The sequence below is a fragment of the Rattus norvegicus genome, chromosome 16, assembly GCF_021556685.1.
Source record: "Rattus norvegicus strain SHRSP/BbbUtx chromosome 16, alternate assembly SHRSP_T2T, whole genome shotgun sequence".
Lineage (NCBI taxonomy): Eukaryota > Metazoa > Chordata > Mammalia > Rodentia > Muridae > Rattus > Rattus norvegicus.
In genome coordinates, this window is record NC_141549.1 from 4,445,547 (window position 1) to 4,473,172 (window position 27,626).

The 27,626-nt window shown below is 43.7% G+C and overlaps 1 protein-coding gene across 5 annotated transcripts in view; it reads right to left on the bottom strand.

Moving 5' to 3' along the window:
• Nucleotides 1-27,626, bottom strand: part of Cacna2d3 (calcium voltage-gated channel auxiliary subunit alpha2delta 3) — an 823,841-nt gene that overhangs the window by 270,140 nt on the left and 526,075 nt on the right. For all 5 annotated transcript variants that reach the window (XR_015639382.1, XM_087588099.1, XM_087588098.1 and 2 more), the window contains 2 exon segments: nucleotides 10,440-10,518; nucleotides 53-186 (listed from right to left, as the gene is read on the bottom strand). Coding sequence is in view for 4 of the 5 variants with exons in the window: in XM_087588099.1 (XP_087444225.1) it covers nucleotides 53-186; nucleotides 10,440-10,518 (213 nt within the window). In the remaining variant the exon portion in view is untranslated.

Genomic DNA, 27,626 nt, shown 5'->3' on the forward strand with positions numbered 1-27,626 from the left:
CTGAAGCAGGAGGACAAACCCAGCCTCTCGCCCAGGGTCCCCATAGACTCACAGTGCTGTCGATGTACGCTTCGGTCCACACCACATCATGTTCCTGGTCGATGACTTTGGGTCGACTGAGTACATGGAGGTATTCCATGACATTTTCCTGCACATCAGCCAAGGTGGAGATCTGGGTGAAAAATCCTGCCAAAAGAAGGACCAGGATTTAGAAGCACACGGGAAACATGCATCAAGGAACACATGTTGGCCAGAGCCCAAATTTCCTTCTTTGACATTGTGAAGTGTTGGATCTCGTCCCTCCCTCTTGAAGGAAGCTTTATCTTCACAAACAAGAGTATAGTCACCAAAAGGAATAGAAATTAAATTAACCCACACAATGGTTGAGTATTTACAGCCAAGGATACAAGGCTATGTCCCAGGCTTTAGTGTGGACATGGGAATCAAAGTCCTCACTCTAGGCAATCCTACTGTCTAATTTTTCCATCCAAGGAAAATTAAAAGAGATGCTGTTATTATAATATTGGTATTAGTATTGATTAATGTACTGAAAAGTGTCAGAAAGTTTGCTAACCCCTTTCTTCTTTGGCTTGTCTTCTTTTGCTTTTGAGACAAGTTCGGCATTGTTTGGTATGGCAATCTGTCTGGCTTTGAATTTTGTTTCGAAGCAGTTTTCCTGCTTCAGCCTCCTGGGTGTTGAACTAGGATGGCTCTCCTTCATTCTTATTATACACAGGAGGATTAGTAGTGAGTAATGACAACATGACTGGAGTGGACTAAAGACTTGCACTTTGCCCGTGTTCCACCAGCATTGGGTGGAAGTTACGGGAAAGAGCATAGGCTGTGGGCTTCTCACTTCCATTTGTTCTGTCTACGGCTCTTTGTTTGTACCCGTTGCCTCCAGCATATACCAGGTATTGTGTGTGTTTGAGGCTGGCATTCCAGATCCTACTTTGCTGTGACTGTCAGACTGACAGCCATGGCTTCCATGAAAAGAAAACATTCTCAGCGTTCTGTAGTTCTACAGGTGAAGCTGCTGTTTGGTCTGGAGTTAAGGGCATTATTTTGTTCCTCTGCAACCTGGGGTCTTATAGGCTTTGCTGGGTTCTAGGAGGTTTATAAGGGAGGAGAACACTGGGCACAGGCTTGGCTCTGCTCGAGGAAGCCATTCGTTCAAGTCTGTGGAAAGCTTTCTTAGTGGAATGAACAGGATGGGCAAGGCACTGTCTTGGGCTATGCAGATAGGAGGAAAGAAGCACAAAACAGCAGTTCACGATTAAGCTAAGACATAATAGGAATAGCCAATCCCATCTGGCTACCCTGAGACAGGGATTCTGGAGTCAAACACTAAAGAATAAGGACAGGATTAGTGGGGGGTAGGCAATTTTAGAATCCTGGCAGTCAAGGATACAAAGGAATCATCTAGATTATAGAGAAACAGGCCCCTTCTGGGCATTTAAAATAGCTTAGAGTGGTCCCAGTTAAAGAGTTGAACAGAGAACAGAAATGCCTCAAAGAGATGGGCGCAGCAGTACGTGAAGAAGGGTTGACACCTTGTCCTAAAGCGAGTGCCTATGGAAGGACTTTAAGTGGGAACACAAAAAAGTCACTGCTGCTTCTTCTTGTTGCTAAGTAAGGATGGATCCATCCCTACTTACCGAATGAATCAGAGTGGCTTAAAGGGACTCAAAAGTCAGATCTTCTGTAGCATTTGCACAGCAATTACTGACTTTCCTTATATCTAAACCAAGCACTCGGTAGGGAAGCTAGGTCTGGGAAGGGCTGGACCCACCAAGAACATTTCCACACAAAAGCCAGCTGGTTTGAATTTGGTGTGCCAGTCCCAAACAGGTTGGGACCATGTGGCTTCTGGGTTCCTGATGACAGCTCTGCACAGTGCTAATTAGCATGCATTATCACTCCTACCTGCCCCACCCTCCTGGCCATGACTATTGCAGGGAAACAGGGCCCCAAAGGAGGAGAAGGCATGCCTGCTATAGTTTGAGATCCCAGAACAGGACCTGTGAGTTCTCTTGGAGGTCTGGCCCCCACTTGGGGAGACCCATTGGTATATGGCTTCTAGGTGGTCCAGCTGAGAGGCATGGCAGGCAAGAAACATTTTATTGAGGACTGCTAGAGGACAAGGAGAATGTCTTACCCACCAGGAGTCATCCCTTCGAGTCTGGTGACTATAATTCACTTTAGAAGAAGAAAGGAAATATTTAATATCTCTTCTAGTAGCTAACCCTTGAATTCTAAGTAAAGAATCTTGGCACATAGTATAAGCTAAGGAGGAGTACCAACATGTTGGTCAGTTTGGTACTTCTGGCCTGGATGAGGATACTTTGATGATTGTTTTCACTGTGGATCCATTCATGTGAAGACAGCCTCTCTTAGAAGAGCTCTTGGTAGCCTCACACCTAATCCTCAAAGTAAATGTCGAAGCTCTCTGATGGGTTCTCCAAAACAGAGCTGAGGGGAGAAGGATATTTGAGAAAGAATGAAGGACACAGCCCACCAGCTTTGAGAGTGAGCTAGGAAGGGTGTCAATCATACATTTGGAAAGAATTGAGCTGAGGAATGAACCTCACTCAGTCCAAATGTTACAAAGCCCGCTGACCCAGAGCTTCAGTCTTGGGTAAGGCAGTTAACTGATAGTTCTTGTGTATGAACACAGGAATTCAAGAGGAAATATGAAAAGCTAACTCTTGGCTTTCCTGTCCAACACCCATTGGCCTTTTCCCAATAGCATCCTGCCCAGCTAGGTTGAAGTGGAATCATCATCCTAGACACCCATCTCCACGCTCTGCTTTATCCTTGGTCCCCTATCTAACTCACCAGCAAGTTTTCTGGGCCAGTCTCTAAAACACTCTTAAGACTAATCTTCTTTCCTTTAGCACTTTGACCCTACTCCAAGATTCCATGATGTGCAAGTAAAGGTCCATCTGTAGCCTCCCCATGACTTCCTCCCTTCATCTGAAAGTATAAAATAGATTTTCACCTATCTGACCAAAGCACTACAATCGCATCCACACAGAGTTAGAACAAAATCTGAATGTCTTACTCTGACCTCCAAGAACCTTTCTGCATCAGCCCTCACATACCTAGAAACCCCCTTGCACACTGGACATTAACCCTTTTCCTGTTCTTCTATGCTGAGCTGGCCCTGACCCTTCTGCCTTAACCTGCCTAGATCCTTTCACTTCCTGCTCATTTCCTTCCTGCTCAGTTTATCTGGTTTCCCAAGATGGATCCATCCATTTTATCACCAATGGCTTGGTTGGGGGAAATCTCTCCCTGATGAACTGGCCCATCTGAACTTGCTTTCTCTCTCTGTGTCTTGTTTCAAGGTGTTAAGGAGACTCAGTCTGGTCTGAGGCTGGACTGTGACTTGCTCTCTTACTATGTTTGTGTCTCTGGGATGTTTGTTCCCTGGCATATTATAAGAGCTGGTGCTTGCCTGGTAAGGAAATGTAAGACTCAGGGATGTAAGGATGTGGGACAAACCTTCACTGAGGTCTTCCTGAGACTCACATTGCCCTCTGCCTTGCGACTCCTGACAGCCCACCTCAGGTGCTCCTTACAGAAGGAGCAAAGAGAAGTATGGAGAGTTAGCTCCAGACCAATTTGAATCCAGCTTAAGGTTGAGACCTTTATTCTCAACCGAGAAGCCATTCTTTTTTACAAAAACAAACAAACAAAAAACCCCACGGACTCCTCATAACACTTCCTCCGGGGTACCTCTAGGGAGTTAATTGGGTATTGTAGCTGTTCCCAGCAAGGTTGAGGATAATAACGGAGCTGACCTTAAAAGTTTCTGGCAAAAATTAGCACCATCATACAAACCCAGGGCATGGTACCAAGTTATATTTCAATATAATAAGCAGAGATATAGGTCTGTAAAGGGTAAAAAAAAGAAAGCTGAAATTATATATATTCAGTCTCCATCCATTGGAACCTGAAACTTTCCTGAAAGAGTCTTTTCTTGCCTTTAAATGTTTTTCTGTAGATCTAGCTAAGAAATGTATGCTCTAGTTAACAAATGATGGATAGCAGGAAGTTGCTTAGGGTCGAGATCTTCGGGTGAAACTGTAGACGCTTCCTTCAGTTCCCTTCTGTAATCTCGGAGCTGGCCACCTTCCTTACTGCCCCTGATATTTTTTTTCCTGGTGAATTCTAGCTCTTGAATGTTTATTCTTGTCTTTAATGTGCCTTTTTGAGCTTCATATATCATGTAAGAAAACAGAATCAGCAATCATTCGGTAATTACTGAGTAATTAATGCTGAAATTAGCCACCTATTACAAATGGTCTGCTCATTTTTCTATATAACATCAATTTATTTGCCTTGCTCCCTTGCAGCATTCCTTCTGTGAACTCTGGGTTACAACCACTCGGGGTGATAAACCATATGCAGCCCAATCCTTGGTATTCCTGTGATTTCCTCTGACTTCAACATGTTTTCAAAATGTCTCGGCCATCAACAAAGGATTCCACATTGCACTCTACAGTGACACCGATGCCAGAGCCCTGATGCCAGTCTGCCTTTGTCAGCAACCCCTGCTGTCCATCTCACATGGCCAGGTTCTGTTTCTACCATTGCTGGGAAAGCTTTCTGTGATGGAGCCATTTTCCCAGGTGTGATGTAATCACTGCCACCATGAAACAGATTTGCTGTGGTGACTTACACAAGAATTGGCTTTTAGTTGGCTGTGGGTTGGGACTCTGTGGTGCGTGTGTGTGTGTGTGTGTGTGTGTGTGTGTGTGTGTGTGTCTGTGTCTGTGTCTGTGTCTGTGTGTGTGTCTGTGTCTGTGTCTGTGTGTGCAATATGTGCATGTTTTTGTGTATACAGTGTGTGTGTTTGTGTATATGGTTTGTATTTGTGTTTATAGTGTATATATATATATTATATGTGTGTATATGTGTTGTTTGTGTATATGGTGCATGTGTATAGCGTGTATGGTATTTGTGTGTGTATGGTATTTGTGTGTGTGTGTATGTTTGTGTGTATGGTGTATGTGTTGGTGTGTGTGTGTCTGTGTATGTGTGTCTGTGTCTATGTGTGTGTGTGTATGGTGTGGTATGTTTTGTTTGTATGGTACGGTTTAGTGTGTGTGTGTGTGTGCAATATGTGCATGTTTTTGTGTATACAGTGTGTGTTTTTGTGCATATGGTTTGTATTTGTGTTTATGGTGTGTATATATTTTGTATGTATGGTATGTGTGTGTGTTTATATATATGTTGCTATGTTATTTGTGCATATGGTGCATGTGTATGGTGTGTATGGGATTTGTGTGTATGTGTGGTGTGTGTATGTGTGTATGTGTGGTATGTGTATGTGTGTGTGTATGTGTGTCTGTGTCTGTCTGTGTGTGTGTGTGTGTGTGTGTGTGTGTGTGTGTGTATTTGTATTGAGCCAGGAGAAGGGAGTACTTTTCAAAGATGCAGTTCTCTGACAGAAAATGCTCCTTTAAGTAAGCCCACTGAGCTTTTTGGGTCATCAGATGGACAGGGATGGAATCACTGTTTGGTTAGTACCATCTCCCTATTTTAGGTGAACAGACTTCTCTTTATGTCTCCCCTTGAAGTGATGCAGCGTGGGTATAGCTACGTCACATAGTTCTTAAGATTATCCAACCTTTTAAGTATGGCAGGCTGAAAACCAGAGAGCCGGTGTTTAGGGGTCCTCTCTTTATGAACAATGGTAAGTATGACACACACCACCTAGGGATTCTCTGAGTGTTTACAGAGATGTGTTATGTAAGTTCTATGTGCCTGCCTGACACGGAATGCAATCAGTAATCCACAATTGCTATTAACAAGAGCAACATGGTGATCTTTGTCTGAGTCACGTGCAATTCTTCACATCCTTGGTTTAACCAAAATGGTTTAACTATGCCTTTTCTCCTTCCCAAGACCAGACCCGTTCTTTTGACCTCAGAAATGTGAAGCATCTTTGGGATTATGTAACAATTGGAAAGGGACAGTGAGATTAAGAATTATTTCTTGGGTAAAGGTCAGTGGCTGGACTTCCCTGGAGGACTTAGGCTACCAGTTCTGTTTCAAACAAGGAGAGAAGAACCTTTAACCCCTCAAAAAGGGATAAACTAAACACACAACTGGGAGAGACACACAAGGCATTTCCTTTGGAGCGCATGATGACTGACAGATTAAGAACTCCAACACTGAGCAGAACCTGTGTTTGCACAGCTGGGAAACACTCCATTAACTCTGATTTCGAAGGGGAATCATCTAGTGCTCATTTCAAATGCTGGCACGCTGCACATTAGAAAAGGTTATCGCCTCTTCATGGGATATCTGGACTCACCGACCATCTTTGCTGCTGTCCCAATTTGCTTATTTATGCAATGGTGTGAATTCGGCATTTAAACTGCCCTGCCTGTCTCCCATGATGGGGATGGTTTTAATGTCTTTAAAATGGCATGCTGCGTTGTTTCATTAGAGTTGCTTCCCTTAGAGTAGGTCCTACTTTGGTATAAAATGAAATAAACCAATAGTCTCTCTGGATTTTGCCAGCTTTTGAAGGAGGTAGAGAGCTAAGACCCATGAATGTTCCCAGGCATGCATCTGAGGTTGACTGAATATCAACTGTTTCCATGGCTACCAGACTTCTAAGAAAGACTTTCTGCCCAGACAGTGGGTCCTTGAGCACCAGGGATCCAGGGATGGCATAATGGCCCTCACCATTCTTCCCTCCCTCAGGGTCACTCTGTGGTCAGGCAGCTCAACCTGTCAGCAGGCTTCACTTTGGCCTTTTCCTGGTCTGCTCAAGTCCTGGATGCTGACAGTTTATTTCACAGAAGAACTTAGTTGCGTCAGGGCAAAAACATGTCATGGGGGTAGGTAGGGCTTTGGACCTCATGTAATTTGAGATGAAAATGTTATTCTGCCTCCATCATGTAACAATCCAAGACCATAAACAAAGATTTAATTAATGACCATAGATGAATCCTTGCTCATGGCTGACGCCAACATGAAGCCAGTGTTTACATGGGTGCAGAGGAGCAGAACCTGACACTCTTTTAGTGAGTGTGACTTTGGAGAGAGGCAGATAGTGACATTCTGTTCCCCAAAGTCCTCAGAGGGAGAGCTGAAAATGAAAGGCAAAATCGGCAGGAAGGAAGGGTGCATACTGGATCCCACTACTAATCTGGCTAGCAGCTCTCCTTGTGGCATGGATTTTCTGAACCTATAAATCTTATAGACTGAATTCCAGGGCTAAGTTCTGCCTTGACAAAATTGTCTTTATAGGAATATTTCAAAGATTCTTAGGGTAGCTAAAACAAAATTATGCTATAATATTAGTTGATTAAGACAAGGTTCCAATTTGAAGACTTTTTGTCAGCTGGACAACAGATAGGCAAAAGTAATCACAGTGGCCAAGTGTCTAGTGGTTGACGGGAAAAGTGCAATCTAGTGTGGCAGGGATAAAAATAAGGACAAAAAGGAAAAGATTTTTTTTCCATGGCCACAGACTAAAGAAAAAACTGGGAAGCCTAACTTAGTCTTTTTCAAATGTCAACAAAGTTCGAAGATGTACAGAGGACGAAAGGAGAGTGGGGTTTACCTAATGCCCTACCCCAGGCCTCCTCTACTCCTGCTGTGCCTGCTCCTGAGATGAGCTGAAGTGGGGTGAGCATCGTGATGCATACTTTTGTAAGAAAAGCTGCTCAATAAACAAAATAAACAAAATAAACGTAGGACTTGCTATTTCACAGACGCTAGGAAGCACTAACGCTCCCCCATGAAGCCATTCATTTTCTGAGATGAGGAAACTGAGATTTGCTTAAAAGACCATTCCAAACAGGAGCAGAAAGTTAAAGACAAAGTCAAAAGAAAGGCACCATGGGAGCAGGCTTATTTGCCTGGCTACAGCCATCTCCTCTATCCCTGGGGGATCCGTCGTATTTCCCCCTGTGGTGGGCTTACTTCTGAACATGCCCGACTAAGTGACCCAGGCTGGGTGACATAATTTTGTCTGGAAGAGGGCTTGGAAGCTAGACTTCAGACTTGGTAGTTGGCATCCAGGGAGAAGCTATCAAATCTACCATGTTTCCTGCATAGTACATGTTGTTGTACATTAGGTGGGAATGACCACTTCAAACTGCACAGACACGAAGCAGGAGAGATCTAGCTCCATAAAAGAATGATGCGGGCACGTAAAGAAAATCCACAGAGGGAAAGCACAAATGCATCTCCACTGCCCTTCCTCCCCACTGAATGGCTCTGACCATCGACCCCTTCCTTTTTCCAGAACATTCCCTTCTGTGTAAACTGCAGAGAAACAACTTCGGTTGCTGGAAATGAAGTATGTTTTCCTGAAGTCATCCAAGCTGCAGCATCATATCCCCTTTCTTCCACTAAAATCCAAACGCTATCGTGTTTTAGTGTTAACTTACAAGGCCAGTGAAGGGATAGACCGCCCACGTCTGTCATTGCAACGACTGTATAACCGGACACCCATCTTCATTAGCAGGGATAATTAACTTGTGTTGTAAGCTGCTACAGGAGCACCTGTTCAAGGCTGGGCTCTGTCAGGTGACCAAGATGAAGGCAGGGTTGAGGCTGCTCTCACGAAGCCGGCCATCTCAGAGGGGGAAGTCAGGCAGATCAACAGGTCACTGACCGAAAGGGAATAATAAGGGCACTTATGTGCTAGGAACAGGGCTACTAATCCGACTTGCATGGCCCCACTTCCTGCCTACAACCTGCATATTGGGCAGGTATCACACTACCCACTTTCCGCAGGTGATGAAATTCACACCCATCCCAATAGTAAGAAATGCTAGCTTTAAAGTCTGACTCCTTCTTGGCCGTAATGGTCCTTACTAAACTAGAAAGCCCTGTTACTTCCACTCCCATTCCTTGCCCCAAGCCTTGTGTCTGATACACTGTAAGGATTGATAATAAATTTACTTTATGAATACAAAAATCCATAAATGACTATGCACCTCAGTAGCTAGTATTGAACTACTAAACTTGACAAGCACCATCGCACCAATCCTTCCATTTAATGAGAACCAGCAGAAGAATAGGACATGAAATTACAGTTCAGGAAAAATAAATGCAAGAGCTCCATTGTTCACTGGAGAGACCACAGCTGATAACAATGTCTGTATTTTTGAAAATCACCCAGAATCTATTTGTTATGCAATTCATATAAACTGCCTTGATTTGACCATTTCACACTGTATGCACAACCCAGAACATCATGTTCCATACCATATATGGAGTTTGTATTTGTCAACTAAGAATTCAAAGGAAGAAATATTACTACCTCCGTGCTGAGTATTAAATGACTAATGCAAACTAAGGTTACTAAATTTCACTAGTCCTGTGGCCAAAGCTGCATCATGGAGAACAACATCCATTAGAACGGCCTCAGTCTCGAGCTCTGCCTTCACCTGACAGAGCCCAGCCCTGATCTTTTCTCAGAGCAGGTGCTCCCGTGATAGCTTACAACACAAGTTAAATTAACTGTCCATACTAGAGAAGATGGCTGTCCTATTATACAGTGGTTGGTATTGACAGACTTCAGTGGTCTATCCCTTCACTGGGGCACGTTAACACCGTCTCAGCACACATCTAATGAGCGTCAAAGGCATCTGCCTGCTCACTCAGAGGTCCAAGCATGATAAGGACGCTGACTGCCAGCTCGGCTCCATCTGGATCAGGAAGTTTCGGAGTTATGGAAGAGAGTATAGATGCCTGTACCAGCTATCGAATGCTTCACTTCAGATTTAACCCAGGTTGAATTCCCTCCTGCTATAAGAACCTGCTTTCAGGGCACGGCAGAAGTCTGGGGTGTTGGAGACGTGGATGTTTGTAGCATAGTGAAAGTCTTGCATAGAAGCTCTTCCAAGACTACTCAGCTACTAAAAAGCAGAAAAGAAGCTTAGCCACTCAACTATGACCTCAAAAAAAAAAAAATCACAGAAGAGCTGTTACATATCCCTCAATGAAAATTTAGAAATGGACTTTATCTGAGAGTTGTAGTGTCCTTGTCTATTCTAAGTCATATGTAGAAGCAAAAAGGATATAAAACTACAGCTAAGTAGGAGGAATTTTTTATTTATTTGCATATCATTAAATAGGCAGTCTGGTATTCTTACAGTGCAGCACGGTGGCTATGCTTAATGTTTGTATAGTTCAAAAGAACCAGGAGAGAGGATTTTCAATTGGTCTACCACAAGGATATGATCAGTGTTTGAGGTGGTCCATGTATTTATCACCCCAACTGCTTATTATATACATGCTTTGATATGAATATATATGTATATATTCACATTCCAAGAATATATGAAATTACTATTTCTCAGTAAAAGGATAGCCATCTTCTTTAAGGACTCCTTCCTTGTCCCATATATGCTGCTGATTCTGCACACCCAAGACCAGCAATGCAGAGTCAGGATTCTCACCTTTGTTAGCACAAGCCATCCACTTGAGATTGTCTGCAAAAGCAGCCTCTCGTCCAATGAGGTAAGTGAAGATTCGAACCTAAAAGGAAGACGGACATTCGGTGAGCAGTACTCAGCTTGCGCCATCCCGCTCAACCACATACACGCCTCACACACATGTGCTTCACCTCTTCCATGCCCCATGCCTCCCCATCTGCAGGAACATATTTAAGACATTTGAAAATACAGTCAGCTAGAAATGTATTCCGGGGCTTGGGGGGCTTTGATCTTTGCGCCATATGGCGAAAATGGTAGTTGTTTCTCAGCGTGTGGTGCAGGGCAGAGAAGCAGGGCCAGAAATGGCGGGGGCCAGCAGCAGTGTGGGCCTGGCTTTACTCCACGAGTAGAAAAGGATCATCCAGGTCTAGACCAAATCCACAACTGTTTTCCTTGTTCTCGCTGAAAACCCAGACTGTGCTGTTCTGGAGAATAGAAACACCTCTGTGAGACCCTCGGCGTTTCTCCCTAGCAGAATGCACAGGCTGTGGGAGCTCTTTAACTATCCGTAGGCGTGGGTTCCATAGTAAGTCCTTAACTGAAACAAGAGACGCTGCCTGTGGCCTGGAGACCTGTGGAGTCCCTGTTGAGTCCCCATCTAGTCATCCTAACATATAAGCTCTCAAAGAGCAGAGAACTTACACTTTTAAAAGGCTATCTCTTTTTTTCATTGTTCTTCTCTCTCCCTCTCTCTCTTTCTCTCTCTCTCTCTCTCTCTCTCTCTCTCTCTCTCTCTCTCACACACACACACACACACACACACACACACACACAGACACACCTCTTTGAAACAAAGCACTACCTTTCAAACAGTACTAGATGATAAGATAGAATAAAGTATAAGACAAAAAAGGCTTACACCCCTTTGATGCACCATGTTTGGAATGAGATAGGTGGGGGGGGGGGTCAAAACTCTTTGGTCCAAGACAGTCTTCCCTAGTAGGCCAAATGCATTTCTTTGAAGAGCATTAGTTGGATGGACCCTAATACTCGACATCAAAGGCCTTACCAGCCAATGTCCCCTCAGCTCAGTCAGCCTTGTGGGAGACATGACTGTGGCTCCTCTAGGTCATTCCTACAACTGTGTATTATCTTTTGCAGTCCAGTCTTGAAAGGGACCCTAATGGAGGAGGTCCCCTTTTGTGAGGAGAAATAAAGGTCTGGGCCACCGTGGCACACAGAACTTGGAATGTTATTAGTCCCTGAATGAAAGAAAACATATAAAAGCTCACAGCTATGAAATGGGAGTTCTGTTGTAATTCTGGATCTCTCCTAGGCTGGGCAGTAGAACATGAAGGCTGGGATTGGGTCATGGTCCACTTCTAACTGAAAGGGGACTTTAAGTGCATTATCATGACAAGGAAGCCCCAATCTGTGACTGTCGGTCTGACAGAGAGTCTTTCTGTTTCTTTACAGCTCCTGTACAAGGCACTCCTGGGGAGACGGACTAGCCAGAAATGACCGAGGTGCAAGTTTTAGCCCATCTGGTATTTTCCCTTTAATGAACTTAAATTTTAAACCAAAGCCAAGGATTTCTGAAGTCCATGAGCTGGACCGCAGCCCTAGCTCCTGTGGGTGACAGCTCTCCTATCATGCTGCCTTTCCTCTCTTTGCAGCTCTTGTCCACAGCATCCTGCAAGCAGAATTGGGGAGTGCAAATGTGACTTAAACAAACAAACAAATTAGTGGATTTTAATCTCCTTGGGAAAAATGAGAAAGCAAAGATCTTATCTTCACACACAAACATATTTAGTGGTGCCTACTGCCCTTCCGGTTCACTTTCTGTTCCTGGTCACTCTCTCTACTTAGGTTAATCTCTCTGTTTTGGGGGGAAACTGAGGCCCAATTAAATACAATGATTTTCTTAGTTTCATAAAGGTCTGCTCACATACAAGTACCTCTCAGAGCTCTTGAACTGCTGAGTCTGCCAATACAAATGATTCCAAACAGCTGTAAGCCCACAAGAGCCATCGTCCACAGAGTTCAATGTCTGAGTCCAGTCCTCTGAGATAGGGCTCATGGTCTTCATAAAGTCTTGGCTTTGGTTTCAATTTTAAGTTCTTTAAAGGGTAAACACTAGACTGGCAAAAACTTGCATCGTTATCATTTCTTAGCCTAGCAACAAAGAATAGGAGACGGCTCTTAGGCTGTGAAGCCATGCATTTCATCTTTGTGGTCAAGAACCTGGGGCAAAGCTGCAAAGGTAGCCATCCACGGGTGCCAGCCTTTTAGCTGTTTAGATGAAAAGGTTGAGCAGAAACTGTTCTCCCTCGGAGGTATGGTTAAAACCCAAGAAAAGTGTTTGGGTTGCTGGCAAACTTGTATAATTCCTGATTTAAATTGTGGCCACCTACTTGGAAAGCCAGTAGGATTGAGCCAAGCTTCAGATCAGTCATGATTGCTAAGGAATTGTGCTAACAAGCCCCGCAGAAGTGAAAGCCAACACAGTGATCCCCGCCATCACCACCAGTAAGGCCTCCACAATCAGAACCATCCATGGGTCAGGTACTGTGCTGAGGGATTTGTAGGCATTCTATTTGTTTTGTTGATTTCCATTTTATTGTTTTGCTTATGAAAGGAAAGCCGAGTCATGCTCAGTGTTTCCATTTATGTACAACGTTTGGCTCCCAGTGGACCAACCTCTTATCTGAGTAGAAGCAGCATGGACCTGACTCTCTACATCTCTGCCTAGAAAATAAACATAATCAGATGATATTGGGTTTATGCCCTGCATTTGCTCACAATAATGCCTTTCAACTGAGCACAAAAGGAAAAGCATTTTACTTCAAAGTGTAAAATATTTTAGAAAGCAATTTAACAATAGCAAGAACATTTTGTATTTGTAATTCCTTTGGCCCAGTAATTGTAGCTCTAGGCATTTATCTTATAGTCAGGATTACAGGCAAAATGCCCACGGAGGCTAACAGTCAATAGAGTTGACAGGAGATAGAAGAATACTGAAGAACACAGCTTTGCAAACACACAGTGCAAGGAGTCCATGCATGTTCGTCTTCATTACATAAGGATCAACAATCAAATCCTAAGTGTTTCCTGAGGACTGATTGGCTAATAATCATGCAATGAGGTTTTGTTTTTCTAAGGGAGACTCCCAATTTTTACAGCAGAAGCTTGTATGTTATTAGAATGATTGAATGCATTAAAAAATAAGTAGCTATTGCTTTAACAATTAAAGTTCATTTTACATGAGAAGAAAGTAACGTAAGGGCCTGAACAATTCTGGGTGAGCATAGGAAGAATAAAATTAGAGTGAAAGTCAAACAGAAAATGTCAGTATGGAGAAATGAGGGCCGCCTTCCTCTTCCAGTCCTTTAACCGAGTACGAAACCTCTATGTGTGGCAGTCAGATGTTCTTCATTTCCTCACCAGCAGATTCTGTAGACTGATATGCTTGCTTTCGAATTTCCTATTCTTTTTTAAAAATCTTTTTAATTTTTTTATTCTTCTCTCATCCATTAATCCTGACCACAGTGTCTCCTCCCTCTACTCTTTCCAGAGGTACCCTCACCTCGTTCCACTCCCCGCTTTTCCTCCATTTCCCTTTAGAACAGAGCAGGCCTCCCAGGATATCAACCAAGCACAGAACATGGCATATATTAAGTTGCAATGAGACTAGGTCTAAACCCTCATATCAAAGCTAGACAAGGCAAACCAGCAGGAGAAAAATGTCCCAAAAGCAGGCAAAAGAGTCAGAGACATCATCTACTTCCTCTGTTAAGAGTCCCACAGAATCATCAAGCTATACTACTATGACATACATGCAGAGGACCTAGCCCAGACCCATGCAAGGTCTGGGACTATTACTTCAGTCTCTGTGGGCTTCTGTGAGCCCTGCTCTGTTGATTCTGAGGGCTGTATTCTATGGTAGTCTCTATCCCTCTCACTCATATTTATGTATTTCTTAAGAGATGCCACTGAATCAATGTTTACTAGTTTGCTGTGAACTCAGCTTTTTTTTTTTTAAATGTAGTAAGGAGCTTTAGCAGAGCCAGGTCTAGGGCAATCCTGAGAGCCCAGTAGACAGCATATATGCTCATGAAAAGGAGTCATAAGACAGGCCAGGCTAGCTATCAGGATCCATTTTGACACTCCCATGAGCCTAACCTCTATGTTCCCTAGACACAGGCTCAGAAGGTTCCTTTCATTGTCAGGGCCCAAAGCAGAGCATAACAGTGCCCAAGTCACCCCACCAGTTAATTCTGATCTTTCATTAAACCTAATTAATAAAGTCTTTGAATGTAGTCTCTTAAAGTCACTTCATTTCATCCAAAGGAAACAAACAAAAAATAATTTCAAACCATTTTTTTCCAAAGAAGTTACACTGATATTTGATTTATGCAGATGAATCCCATCCGAAGCTCCAAGGGAGCTGAGCACAGTGATACAGGCCTATAACACTACAGCTCTAGGGGCTGAAACAGGAGGATGACAAGTTCAAAGATGGCCTTGTGAAGAAAACAAAGAAGGGAGGAAGGGATGAGCAAAGAAAGAAACATAGATGGCCCCGTTCCCTGTGTATGAGTGAATCCTAAATTCTTATTTTTGCAGCTATTTAAAGAGGAGAAGGAAAGTGGTTATAGTAGAATTTCAATAGGTCCATGGCACAACCAGAGAGGAAACTGCTGCCACCCACATCAACAAACAAAAGGGTGAGCTTACCAGTCACCCATGCCTTCTGAGCATCTGCTATATGCCAGGGACCACTCCATAGACACAGAACAAACTAACATTGTGAAAACCACATTGTCTTGGGAGTAAAACAAAATTCATATATAATGCTCATATATTTGTTGGATTAAAGGCTTATGGGGAAAGTAAATCAGGAGAAGATGATGGGGGATTTAGGAAGATGCCAGGTTAAGAAGGAAGGAAGAGAAAGCTGTCGCAACAAGGCAATGCCTAAGCAGGGATGGACAGAGGTGAGGGAGAGGGAGTAAGGCACAGAGTTACAGAACAGGATGCTCCAGGTGATGCTTGGTGTAATGATGGATGTTCCAAGTGATATTAAACCTACCTGTGTGGCAGGAATAGAGTCATCAGGAGTGGCTTGAACTTACAGAGGCTGTGGCATCAGTCAGGATGAACCCCATAGGTCACTGTTAGAGAATAGCTTTTTTTTTCAACTGGGCAATGAACAGAGGCCTAGTACAGGCTTGCACCATACGAAAGGCTCCTTCTGACTATAGTATAGGGCATAGGCCATGAACAATTGCGTTCAATCTGGCTGCTCATTTGTGTTTCTTAACAACCTTGCAACTCTCCTCATTCTCATCCTTCCCAAGAACAACTCAGAACCTTAAAGCAGGCACCAACTTTGAGGCTCTCTAGCTACCCTGGAATGTGCCATCACATGTGGGAACCACAGTCCAATGACGTACAGATTTCAGCAAAGACACTAAAGGCAGGCTTCCGAGAGGTTCCAGGTGAAAAGGGACAGTGGCTTTGGCCAGACTTTTCAGACAACACCGAGTATTAAGACCATGAGCAGTACAGATCAAAAGCTTGGCCGGCAGCTGGCCACCTGAAACCCTGGCCAAGTTACCTGTCCTTTCCCTCAAGTAGGTTTGTCATAGAAGGAATCTACCAAGAACTCAGTGGCCTGAGTGATGGGATGAGAGTACGGGAAGTAAGACAACGGGAGTCCTTTCCAGAAAGCTGTGTCTACCAACTGCCAAGTTGTGTCTATCTAAAACTCAGAGAGTTTACAATCCGGTGGGTGCTGGATCAGGATGACATTTTCAAGAAGCTGTGTCAGTCTCAAAGGCAGGAACAGCAGACTTGGCAAGTGATGAACCCAGGCAGCTGACTACATGCTCTTCTTTCCCAGAAAGGGTGGGTCTAAGAACAGCTCTTCAAACTCCCTGGTCTCCATGCTGACAGGCCGAGCTCCTCTGTGAGATCCCACCAATATTCCTTGGCTCCAAGATGTAGTGGGGGTAGAGCGGGCAGTGTTTTCACACATACATAGTCTATCCCGCCACAGGAAAAGGGCAGTCCTTCATTTTAGACTGTGTTAAGGACACTTGCTACCAGAAGAGACCATGCGCACTTTCATAGGTCCTAAACTGAAACTAGGGGGCTACAGTCCCCAGTCAGGCAAATGGAGTCTCTAACACATCTATTCATTTATGCTCATTTCTTTGGGTTGCTCAAAATGACTAGTGGCTTCAGAATTCACTAAAACAGATGATTTTCTATCTTAAAGTCAGTTTGATGCTACCAAATGTGTTCTAAATTGGCACGGTGGCAAAGACTTTCTCCTGATAACTCTCATTACTATTTGTCCATTTCTGTAATGTCTGATGCCTTGAAGCATTTTTGAATGAAACCTTTAATCTCTAAGCAGTCGATAAAGGATGGAACCAGATTACACACACACACACACACACACACACACACACACACACACAGAGAGAGAGAGAGAGAGAGAGAGAGAGAGAGAGAGAGAGCGCTCATAAATCACTGCCAATGTTTATCTTTATAAAGATGCTTGCTGTGGGAGAAGAGACAGGCTAAGAGAAGGGTGACTCCACAGGGTACAGTCGTCTTGGACAGACTGCTTTTCAGTGTTGAAGCCACCATGCTCATCTAGAGGACGAGAGAGACAACTAAGTTAACATTGCCCCAACTGACAATAAAATAGGATAAATTGAATTAGATTACAAAAGTCATCAAATCTCAACAAATGAATATCATAGATCATTATGAAGAATGGACTGTCACATTAGGGATGCTCCAAGTGTCCACATAATTTCATTCCAATTTCTATTCCCCCCAGCCCAAGCATAAATGTCTGTTACCTCATATATGTGAATGAATATATCACAATTCAGAATGAAATGTCATCATGGTCTTCTGGAATGGGGTGCAGATAAGATGAGTTTCTTAGCCAGTATTTTGTCATGGCAAATGATATACTCAGGCCCACCAGTAGGGTTGCTATTGTAGAATAAGAAGTCAAGTAGCTATGACATCTTCAAAGGAGGATGACACAAGTTCTCAGACTATAGCTCCAGTGGCATCATTCTGGGGCCAGAGCAAGTGTACTAATTCCAACATTCTAGCCCTGGGGTTTAAAAGTTTACTTTGTACATTTATAGGAGTGTATGTGCACACATGTGTATCAGTGGATCTACATGTGGAGGCCAAAGGTTGAGCATGGATATCTTCAATGATTGTTAACCTGCCTATTTATCAAGATAGAGTCCCCTGATGAACCTAGAACTCATCAACTTGGCTAGTCTAGCTAGCGATCCTCTCTTTGAGATCCTCTGTCTCAGCCCTCAGAATGCTAGAGTTATTAGGGGCCCTGAGTAAAGGCATGTGGGGCTGGGAATTAAGAAAATGTGAATCCTTTCCAGAAAGCCGTGTCCACCGACTGCCAAGTTATGTCTATCTAAACTCAGAGAGCTCTACAATCCAGTGGGTGCTGGATCAGGATGACATTTTAAAGAAGCTGTGTCAGTCTCAAAGGCAAGGACAGCAGACTTGGCAAGTGATGAACCCAGGCAGCTGACTACATGCTCCTCTTTCCCAGAAAGGGTGGGTCTAGGAGCAGCTCTTCATGCCTTAGCTTTTGTGGGGTTAGCTGGGTCCAAATTCTGCCCTGAGGTTTGTCTGGCCAGTGCTTCATTCACTGAGCCATGCACCCATCTCTGTATTCTTAATCTCCCTATATCCAAAGCTTTACAGACCTTGGAGATAATAAACAACATCTTCAGTGTAGCTTCAATGTGCAAAAATATATCTTTAATATGCAAATCCAACAAACCCATCCACGGCCCAGGGCAACTCCTGGGCTTTCATCAGGCATTCACATTCCCAGGGTCCATCTGCCCTAACCAACCTGGACCCAACAATTACACCTCCTGAGACAGCCCTGTCCCCCAGTATCCAGTTAAATAATCTGCATGATCTAATCCTAAAACTACACTTGCCTCTTTCCTCCCCTTTGAACTCCAATAGAAACTTCAGTTTTCTGAGTTCTTCTCTTCCTGCCCACTTATTTTGATTTTGCCTCTGTACTTCTCTGTGTGGCTCTTCTTCATAGGTGACACATATGGCATGTCCCTCTACATCTTGTAAAGTAGGGATTAAATAAACATTGTCCTTTCTGACAACCATTATGATATCTGTAAATCATACTGTCCCTGACTAAACAAACTCTTAGTATCCTTACAAGAAGAAGAAGCTAGGAGACCATGGTTCCAGGTTGGTCCCTGGAGAACTTACAGGATTCAGGATCTTGAGCAAGGTATTGAAACCCTCTGTGCAATTTCTACGAAGTGACTCATTCACCCACACCTGCCACTGCGATCCATAGCAAATTAGAAGACATAGTAGAAGACAAAAGAATAGGTCAGGAGCCATGTGACCTCGAATGACCCCCAGTTGCACCCCAGTTGTGTGTCAGACAACGTACTGCAGCAAACTGAACAAAGTCATGTAAACATAGACACATTCTCCCTGGCTCCAGAGGTTTGGTTGAAGAGGAAATTAACTTTCAGGAATAAGGAAGAGGAGTCCTCCTCCTAGAAGTTGTTGTACATACCAGCACTGAGTGTTATCCCACAGTCTTTAGTAGTCTGCCATTACTAACGACAATGGGATAACATTTCCTACCAGTAGCCTTGCAATGATCACAACGTTTACCAACCTTCAGAGAGTCTATTACATGAGCTACAGCCTCCTCCTCCTCCTCCTCCTCCTCCTCCTCCTCCTCCTCCTCCTCCTCCTCCTCCTCCTCCTCCTCCTCCTCCAAAACACATTCACAGTTTCAGCTAAGGTTTATAAGGTTTGGGACCCTTTTCCCCAAATCTCAGAATCAATTTCTCTAAGGACCCCCGGTTAAGGACTCTCACTTTGACATCTCATATTCTCTACCATAAATTCTTCCCAAAGTGTATTCTGTGGACAATTAAAATGGAATCTCATTCTGAGGTGCACACCAGAGTATGAGAGAAGCTCCTTGGCTCACATGCCAATTCCTTGACAGCAGTGTAACAGATTTCTGCCCAATTTCGGGTCCAGAAAAGTCACTGCAAATAAGAGCTCTACATGAATTGGACAAAAATTATATTCTAGGACCTGAAACAGGACAGCATTGCTACAAAGCTTGAGGGTTTTAGATGCACTTCCCATCCCTGAAAGAACACATTTAAAGAAGCTGGAGATGGAGTGGATTTCCATCTCATTCAGTTTTGAATCAATGGATGCTAGCATAATGCAGCCAGTGGAAGTAATACTCAAATGAATGTTGACTGGCAGGCAAGCCATCTGATGCCTCTAACCCATCCCAAACGTTAGACTTCTACCCACAGGCATGGCCTAGAATGTATAGGGTGGTGTGGCCCTTCACTCTTCCTGTCACCCCAAAACTCCAAATACCAAGTTTTAGTTATCAGATAAGACTGCAATGTGTTGAATCTGAAACGTCCTCCTAGAGGTTTGTGATCTAGAAGCTTAGTCTCCAGCCTATGACACGATTTTGAAGACCGTGCAACCTTTAATAATACATAGGGTATAGCAGGGGCAAGTAAGTTACTAGGGTCAGTGTCTTACCTGGGTTTATATCAATATGGCAAAGCACCATGATTAAAGTAAGTTGGGGAGGAAACGGTTTATTTCACTTTAGACTCCTAGGTGAGGAAGGTAGGAATGTAAGCAGGGCAGAGAGCTCAAGACAGGAAATGATAAAGGATACACAGGAGTGCTGGTAACTTACTCCGTCCTCATGGCTCGCTCAGCCTGCTTCCTTATAGCACCCAGAACCACCAGCCCAGGGATGGCACCACCCACAGTGAGCTGGGACCTTGTACATCAGTCGTCAATCAAGAAAAATGCACCACAGGCTTGTCTGCGGGCCAATCTTGTGCAGAAAATTTCTCAAGTTCCCTTTCAAAATGACTCTAACCTCTGTCAAAACGGACACACACACTCTTGCCAACACAGCCAACCATTGCCCCACTTCAGCTTCTGGCCTGCTTTCTCCACTTCCTGGTCGATGCCCGAGAGACATCCTGATGGAACTTTGAGTCAAAACAACATTTCATCCTTTGCATTATTGTTTCCCAGCAACACTGGCCATGCTGACACAGAAGTAAGGCCTTTCCTCCACAGAGGATGGCAGAGGAAACACAGGATCAAATAAGCAAACTCACATGGACAAAGCCATCCCAGTAATCCAACTAGATCAGGGGGGAAAAGACCTTTACAAAACGGTAAATGGTTCCTCGGATTCAGCAATGGACAGCGTTACTCATGGGAAGTCAGGAGGTTGCGCTGCCTCCTGCCAAGGCTGCTGGGCACTGAGCTAAATGCAGCTGCCTCTTTCTACTGAAGACACAACTCAGGAAATTGGTTAAATCCTTGAGACCACAGAGTGCATCGAGTATCCTGGAGGAAAGGAAGGATCTCTCACGCACCTGCAGTCTTGGAAACCCACGTCTGCTCCCCCTCCCGTAAATTCAGGACAGGCAAATGAGTTGGCAGGGGAAACATCTGAATTCAGAACTGTTTCCTTCACTGACCTCTCATTTTCAAAACTAGTTTCCCAGTCTGACTTGCTGTCAAATGGCTAGTTTTATCTTTCATATGCTCAGTTCCTTTAGGCTTTTATTTTTAACACTTAAGATCAGCTATTTTTTAAAAATGCAGAAATAAAAAAACAGTCCTCTGGTCTTAGTTATTACCACTTCACATTCACAAGTCCCAAACTGGTGTCTTTTCCCAGGCCGCCCACAGGGTGGGAGTTGTATGTTTCCTCTGAGGGTTGGCATTTGATTCTATATGGGAGCCCTGCAAAGATGAAAGCCAATGGTGTCTTATGTAACTGTCTGCTTCAGAGATTATCATTAGAGAAAAGAACTTATCGTAGGTGGTAAAGCACTTGGAGTGAGAAGGGATGTCAGTGGAAGGCGTTGTTCTCCCTGTGCATGTAACCGTAGGCACATGGAATTATCTTGCCATAACAAGGAGAAACAGGTGACTAGACACGTGAGTTAGCAGAAGGCAGGGTTATTCCACTGGGTTTAGTTCATTGTTCCATACACATATGCTCCAAACCTGGGCCTTGGGCAGGGAGTTCAATGCTCAACACTATTTTCCTACCTTGTGGTTCCTATCACAGAACTCACTCTCAAAAGCTGTTGTTGACTGGGAGAATAAAGGAAGATATCAGAGGGTGGAATATTGATCCCGCAAAAGACAACATTCTTTCTGATTATCCCCAAAGCCTCAGTTCTTACGAGGGAAATATGCAGCAGGGAAAGGCCTGGGAATATGAAATTTAAAGGAAAGGCTAGGGTGGTCATGGGACCCCAAACATAAGAACCTCCTTTAATGTTTTTTCTTCCAGAGAACGGGTTTCCTTTTCCTTCCTAGGTCAGGGTTCAATACCAAATAGAATCCTTGTGATTTTTCTTTGGGCTACAGAAGCAGTATACGTTTGGACAGTGTCCCCTCCGCTGTGTGCCTTCCTGGTGATCAGCATAGCTATGGCTTATAGGTTGAAGACTTAGGAGCCTGGGAATTTTTCCTGAATCATTCTTGGCCCCACTAAGGGCAGCAGCTGCTGTAGATTCCAAGCTAGCACAGTGGCTTCCTCCCAAGGTGCTTGTCATTTCTATTTTCCCTACCGATCCTCCGTGTCACTAAGAATTACTTCAAAATAGCAGTTTCTGCTGTCAGCTCACCTGCTTCCTTCTGGGGCTTACTGTCAGGAGGAGAGTCAGAGATGTGTCAGACAAGTGCGAAGATATTGTTGAAGACAGCACTGCCCCCGTTTTCCCCGTGACATCCAGAGAAGCAGGCAGGAGCAGAGGGAGAGTCTTTGTCGGAATCACTAGGCAAACTGTATGTGCTGAGTGTTTATACAGCAGCCTCTGGCACCCTCTAAAAATATCCCCACACCCAGTTCCCACTATAGGAGCATGCTCTCCACGCTGACAGCCCTGCTGCGTTGTAGTGGAGAACCACTACTTGGAGTTCAATGAGGAGGGACAGTAGGTAGACAGGGCAGGAAGGGGACTGGAGTTTCTCAAGATTAGGGGGACCAACATTTCCTTTAGAGGAAATCCCAGTGAGGATTTCACATCTCATGTTTAGTCAGTATAGGTAGTATTTTGTCCTAAGCAACTAGTCGGTCTTTAATATTGCAGATTTAAGTCTTTGAGCTATCTGTGGGGTTCCTGTCACTGGCACCTACTGGCTTAGATACCTAGGGGACGTGGTAGTCTTGCTGTGGCCATCCATTTTCCTTCCTGCTGAGCTCTGTATAAATGATCAATACCATTTGATTTTCTGTCTTACTGCCTATCCATTTTCATTAAGTCTCATTCACTAGACCCCAGCTCCATCCTTATTGGCCTTGAGGATGCTGGAGACATGATGAAGTCAAAACACCCATATGGTCTCCACCATTGTGGAACTTGTAAATTATTGAAATACTTTTCAGAGAATTCAGAAGGCCAAGCAATATGGAAATCAAGTGTGTGTGTGTGTGTGTGTGTGTGTGTGTGTGTGTGTGTGAACAAAAGGACCGCACTCTTGCTACCTGATGCTTCCTTTATCTCAAAAGTCAGTATTTGAAGACCCCAGCCCCATCAGTTTTTAGTATTATTTCAGTCTTAACTTTGTAATGCACACGGGAGTCATGGAATAGTTTCTCTCTCTAGTTGAATGCTAGAGCCCCAGAGCACCATTACTTAGACCTGTAACTCTGCTCTAAACTCATCCTCACCCCAAAGGGCTTGGCGTTCAGAGTAGAACACACGCAGCCTGTGGCTGCACGGTCTCTGCTGCAGTTCCTAAGGAGGACCCTGAAACTGCAAAGCCATCCGTCCCCTGCACTGGTGAGACAGACATGATCTCTGCTGCAGTTCCTAAGGAGGACCCTGAAACTGCAAAGCCATCCGTCCCCTGCACTGGTGAGGCAGCCACTGAGGAATGCAGGAACTGTCTCCCCCCTTTACTCTGTGTCCTTCACCATGACTCCTCAGGCATTGTCCTCATACATAAGTAGCAGAAGGGGCATTGTGACAGCTGGAGACAAAGAAGGTTAAGCCATATGGAACAAGGGGTCATCTTGATCTCTAAGAACCTTCTTCGACCAATGGTGAAGCTGTGAAACAAGGTGTGATGTGACAAGCCCAGAGCGGGTGAGAGGCAATGAATGGGGGCAACATAGACACAGAGAGCACAAGTAATGAAGAGCCCCATTCTAGCTGGAGAACACAAAGAAAGTCAGCGCTTACCTCAAGAGACATTCTTTGACCTAGCTATGTCCTGTCATAGCTACGCTTGCTTGTGTGTTATTTTTATGGAGTCTGAACTCAAGATGTCCCAGTTACCAAGACTTGGGAAAGACAGAAACTCTGTTCTGTAGTTGAGATGACTTCATGTTGTCGCTACAGTACTAATTTTGTTCAGTGTCTCTCTAACTCCTAATCAAGTATCTAACCCCTTGCAGATATTCCCAAATATTTTGTCAGGTAAATAAATCACTGTGGTTATGCGCAAACTACGGGCAAAGTGGGAACAATCGCTCATGACATTTGGAGATAGAAAATTTTAAATTCCAATCCTATTGACACAGATAAAGTAGCTCTCATCTCTTACCTAAGAACTTTCTTTTTATGACAAAAGACTGGTACAGAAAGCCACAACTGATCAAAACTGCCAATAGGATGCCCAATCTCATCAATATGTTTACAATGCAACCCTTACACCTAAATCTTATGGAGTGTGACAGAGGAGGGGGAGAAATGGACTAAAGAGTCAGGATACCTTCTGTGAGATTGTGTCTTCTCTATAAGACAGGGACACTACATCCATGGGACAAGATCTCCACAATGAGAACACCAGCTCACGTGTGAGTGTGGACAGAGTGTATCTCCCAAGGCCCTAGCCCTAGGTGAGGAGTCACAGTCAATGAATGGCTACTCTGAGAGAGAGAGAGAGAGAGAGAGAGAGAGAGAGAGAGAGAGAGAGAGAGAGAATGAATGAGATGAACCAGTCTTCTTAAGAAATAAGATCACTAATAGATTATCTTATGTCAAATGCTTGTCCAAGAATACATATACATAAAAGCCTCCCTGAATGCCTCCCCTCCCCCATCCCCACGTGTGTGTGTGTGTGTGTGTCTGTGTCTGTGTCTGTGTCTGTGTGTCTGTGTATATGCTCGTGCATGTGTGTGTGCAAACACTAAAGAGGAGATCATGAATTTAAGAGAGGGGAAGAGATATGAGAGGAACTGGAGACGTAAGGGAAGTGGCTAGCAAACACCTAGAACTCTAGCCCCAAGGGTCCCAACATTTTCTTTCAAACACACACATAAAAACAAAATCCCTTGCATATAAGGGATTTCAAAAACGTTTTCTTTATTGTTACACCAGGGCAAAAGAACATCGCGCTGGGCAGAGAACATGCACCAGGAGATTTCAGAAGCAGAAACACTTAGAAACAAAAGCAAGCAAGCAAGCAAGAGACAGAACAAAATGCTAACACTCTCTTAACCACGGACATAAATGAGAGTTTTGGGTATTTTCCTCTTGTTACTATTGTTGTTATCAAATTGGAAGTTGTGTGTTAATGGTGAGGGTATACAGAAGTGGCCTTTCTGTTCTAGGAATAAAACTTGGCAAGAACTTTCTAGGAATAGCTGGTCCTGTTCTGCCAAATAGCCACGGTGCTCTTAAACATTAACACAGCAATCCTGTTTCATGAAATTCATCCAGGAAAATAAAAACATACTGTGAAATAAAGATTTAATATAAAGGACAGAAGCTTCAGTGTTGTTCATATTAGAGAAAAGTGACCAAACCATCAGAATGTCTCACTAAAGGGAATGACAATAAGACTTTCATAAACTCTCCTGAAGCCATCGCAAGTAATAGAAAGGCCAATTAATTTACCGACTTCAGAAGACATTACGAAATAAACAAGGGAACTCTAAATTTGCATGCATTCTGAATATATATGTTTCGTATGTATATACATGCATATGTATGAAGATTAATGGCTTTTAAAGCTGTAATCTCTAGAGTTTGGGTAACAGTTGCCACTTTCTTCTCAGGATCTGCTTATTTTTTTATCATAAACACATATTCTACATGTAACACATAAAGATTTTTATACAAAGCATGTATTATAGAAAAGGGGAGACCTTTCCATTCAGTTCCATTCAGCAAAGGGTAACAGAACATGTCCTATGTGTCGGGCACTAATAAGTTAGAGTGGTGACTTTATTTCTAGCCGACGCTCAGGTTGGAGACTCCATGGAGGGTTTGCATCCAAGTGTATTAGAACAGGAGCATGGAGTATGAACAAGTCTTACTAAGAAGTGCTATGAAGATTGGCAGAAGCAGGTACCACTCCACAGCTCATGCACAAGAGATGAAGCCAACAGCTTAAATGGAAGACGGTTCAGAGCTATGGAGAACAGGCAAGTCGTCATCAGTACCTACATTTCCAACTAAAAACTCACTTCTAAGGAACGTCAAACCTTTCCTCAATTCACAGTTCCCCTTCTGGAAACTGCCTAAACAGACATCTTGAGCCTAACCTATATCTCTGAGTGAGTTTGCGGTACCGCATTAGAGGTTCCCCAGGGCGAGATCTCCGAAAGATTCACCTTCACTGTTCTAAGGAGACTAGAAGACAAAATGTAGGTCCACAGCACATGTTAGGAGGATTTTCCAGATTCTCTCCCTGTAGAGGACTAGCCAAGAGGCAGATCTGACAATGAGACATTCAGAAAGCGTCCCCACACTGAGATAACTCCATAGCTGGCTTGGGTTGATGCAGTATTATTTTTCTCTTCTTTAGGGGTCAAATGAAGGAGAAAATGTTTGGCGTGTTGTCTGTTGATCTCCATGACAGGGTAGACAGGGACTATAGGCAAGGCCTAAGAAGACCTAACTGATGACCATCCCCAGCCTCCTGCACACATAGACAGTTTGTCAATCTGATAGCATTTCTGTATGCTAATCCACATCACAGAACTCATAAGATAGACAATATAATTTAATACTCCTGATACACTTACTATATGTTCATCCCTTTGATGTGTAAGAGCCCAGAGTGAAATCTAGGGAGGTTAATGCTCTGACAACCAGCGATTATCCCCACAACAGGCGTTTACTGCAGTCAAAAGCCATCCTGGAATAACTGGCAACTCGAAGCCTGCATAGCAGACGGAGGCGAGGATTCGAAAGCTTCCCTTTCCTCTGCACGGACTTGCGAAGATGCTTCAGGGCATAAAAATGAAACCACAGAAGCAGTGGTGGGGTCATGAGCCCAGGGATGGGGTTCAGGGGTTCAGGAGCCAGGAAGCTGTGTGGGGGTGTCAGAGTTATCCCACTGTAGGCTTTCTATGGTCCTAAGAAATGTTTATTATCATTTTACCTACCTTTGCCTTTTCAAGTTCTTCTGTCTCCTACATAGCAGACTTTAATGATGTGACAGTGTTCCTGGGGGCAATCCTGCATACAGGTCTCACTGAAGGATGTTCACTTTGGGAGGGCTCAGAGGGAAGGGCTAGCATGAGGCTGACGTGGGAATCTCTAATACATATCCTGACTTATCTGAATCCCCTTTCAGGAAGATAAACAGAGTTGAACATGAACAAAGGTCAATAATGCATTCCTCAATGTGCAGGAATCTGGTGTTAGCTATGACAGTGTCAAAATTGATGCATAAAAATGCCACTCCTTACCCAGTTGTCCCAGCCTTATAAGAGGGAAATTTCCTTTTACAGAGAGGTTTGCTAGACAGAAGTCATCTCCTTAAAAAACAAAACAAAGCAGAAAAACCTCTAGAACTCAAAAGATGGCTCAGTAGTTAAGAAAACTTAATGCTCTTATGGAAGGTCCTAGTTCAGTTCCCAATACCCACACAGGGTTTTATAACAATCGGCTGTACATTCGTGTTCTGAAGTGCTTAATGCCCTCTTCTGGTGTCTACCATCCTGGCAAGCATGTGGTACACTTAAATACACTTAGGCAAAATACTCACACAAATAAATCGCACATGAATAAATAAACAAACAAACAAGATAATGAGTAAGATAGTTCCTTAGGATAGTTTTCGAAAATACTCTTGTATCAGCCAAAGTCTACTCTAAATTCTGAAACA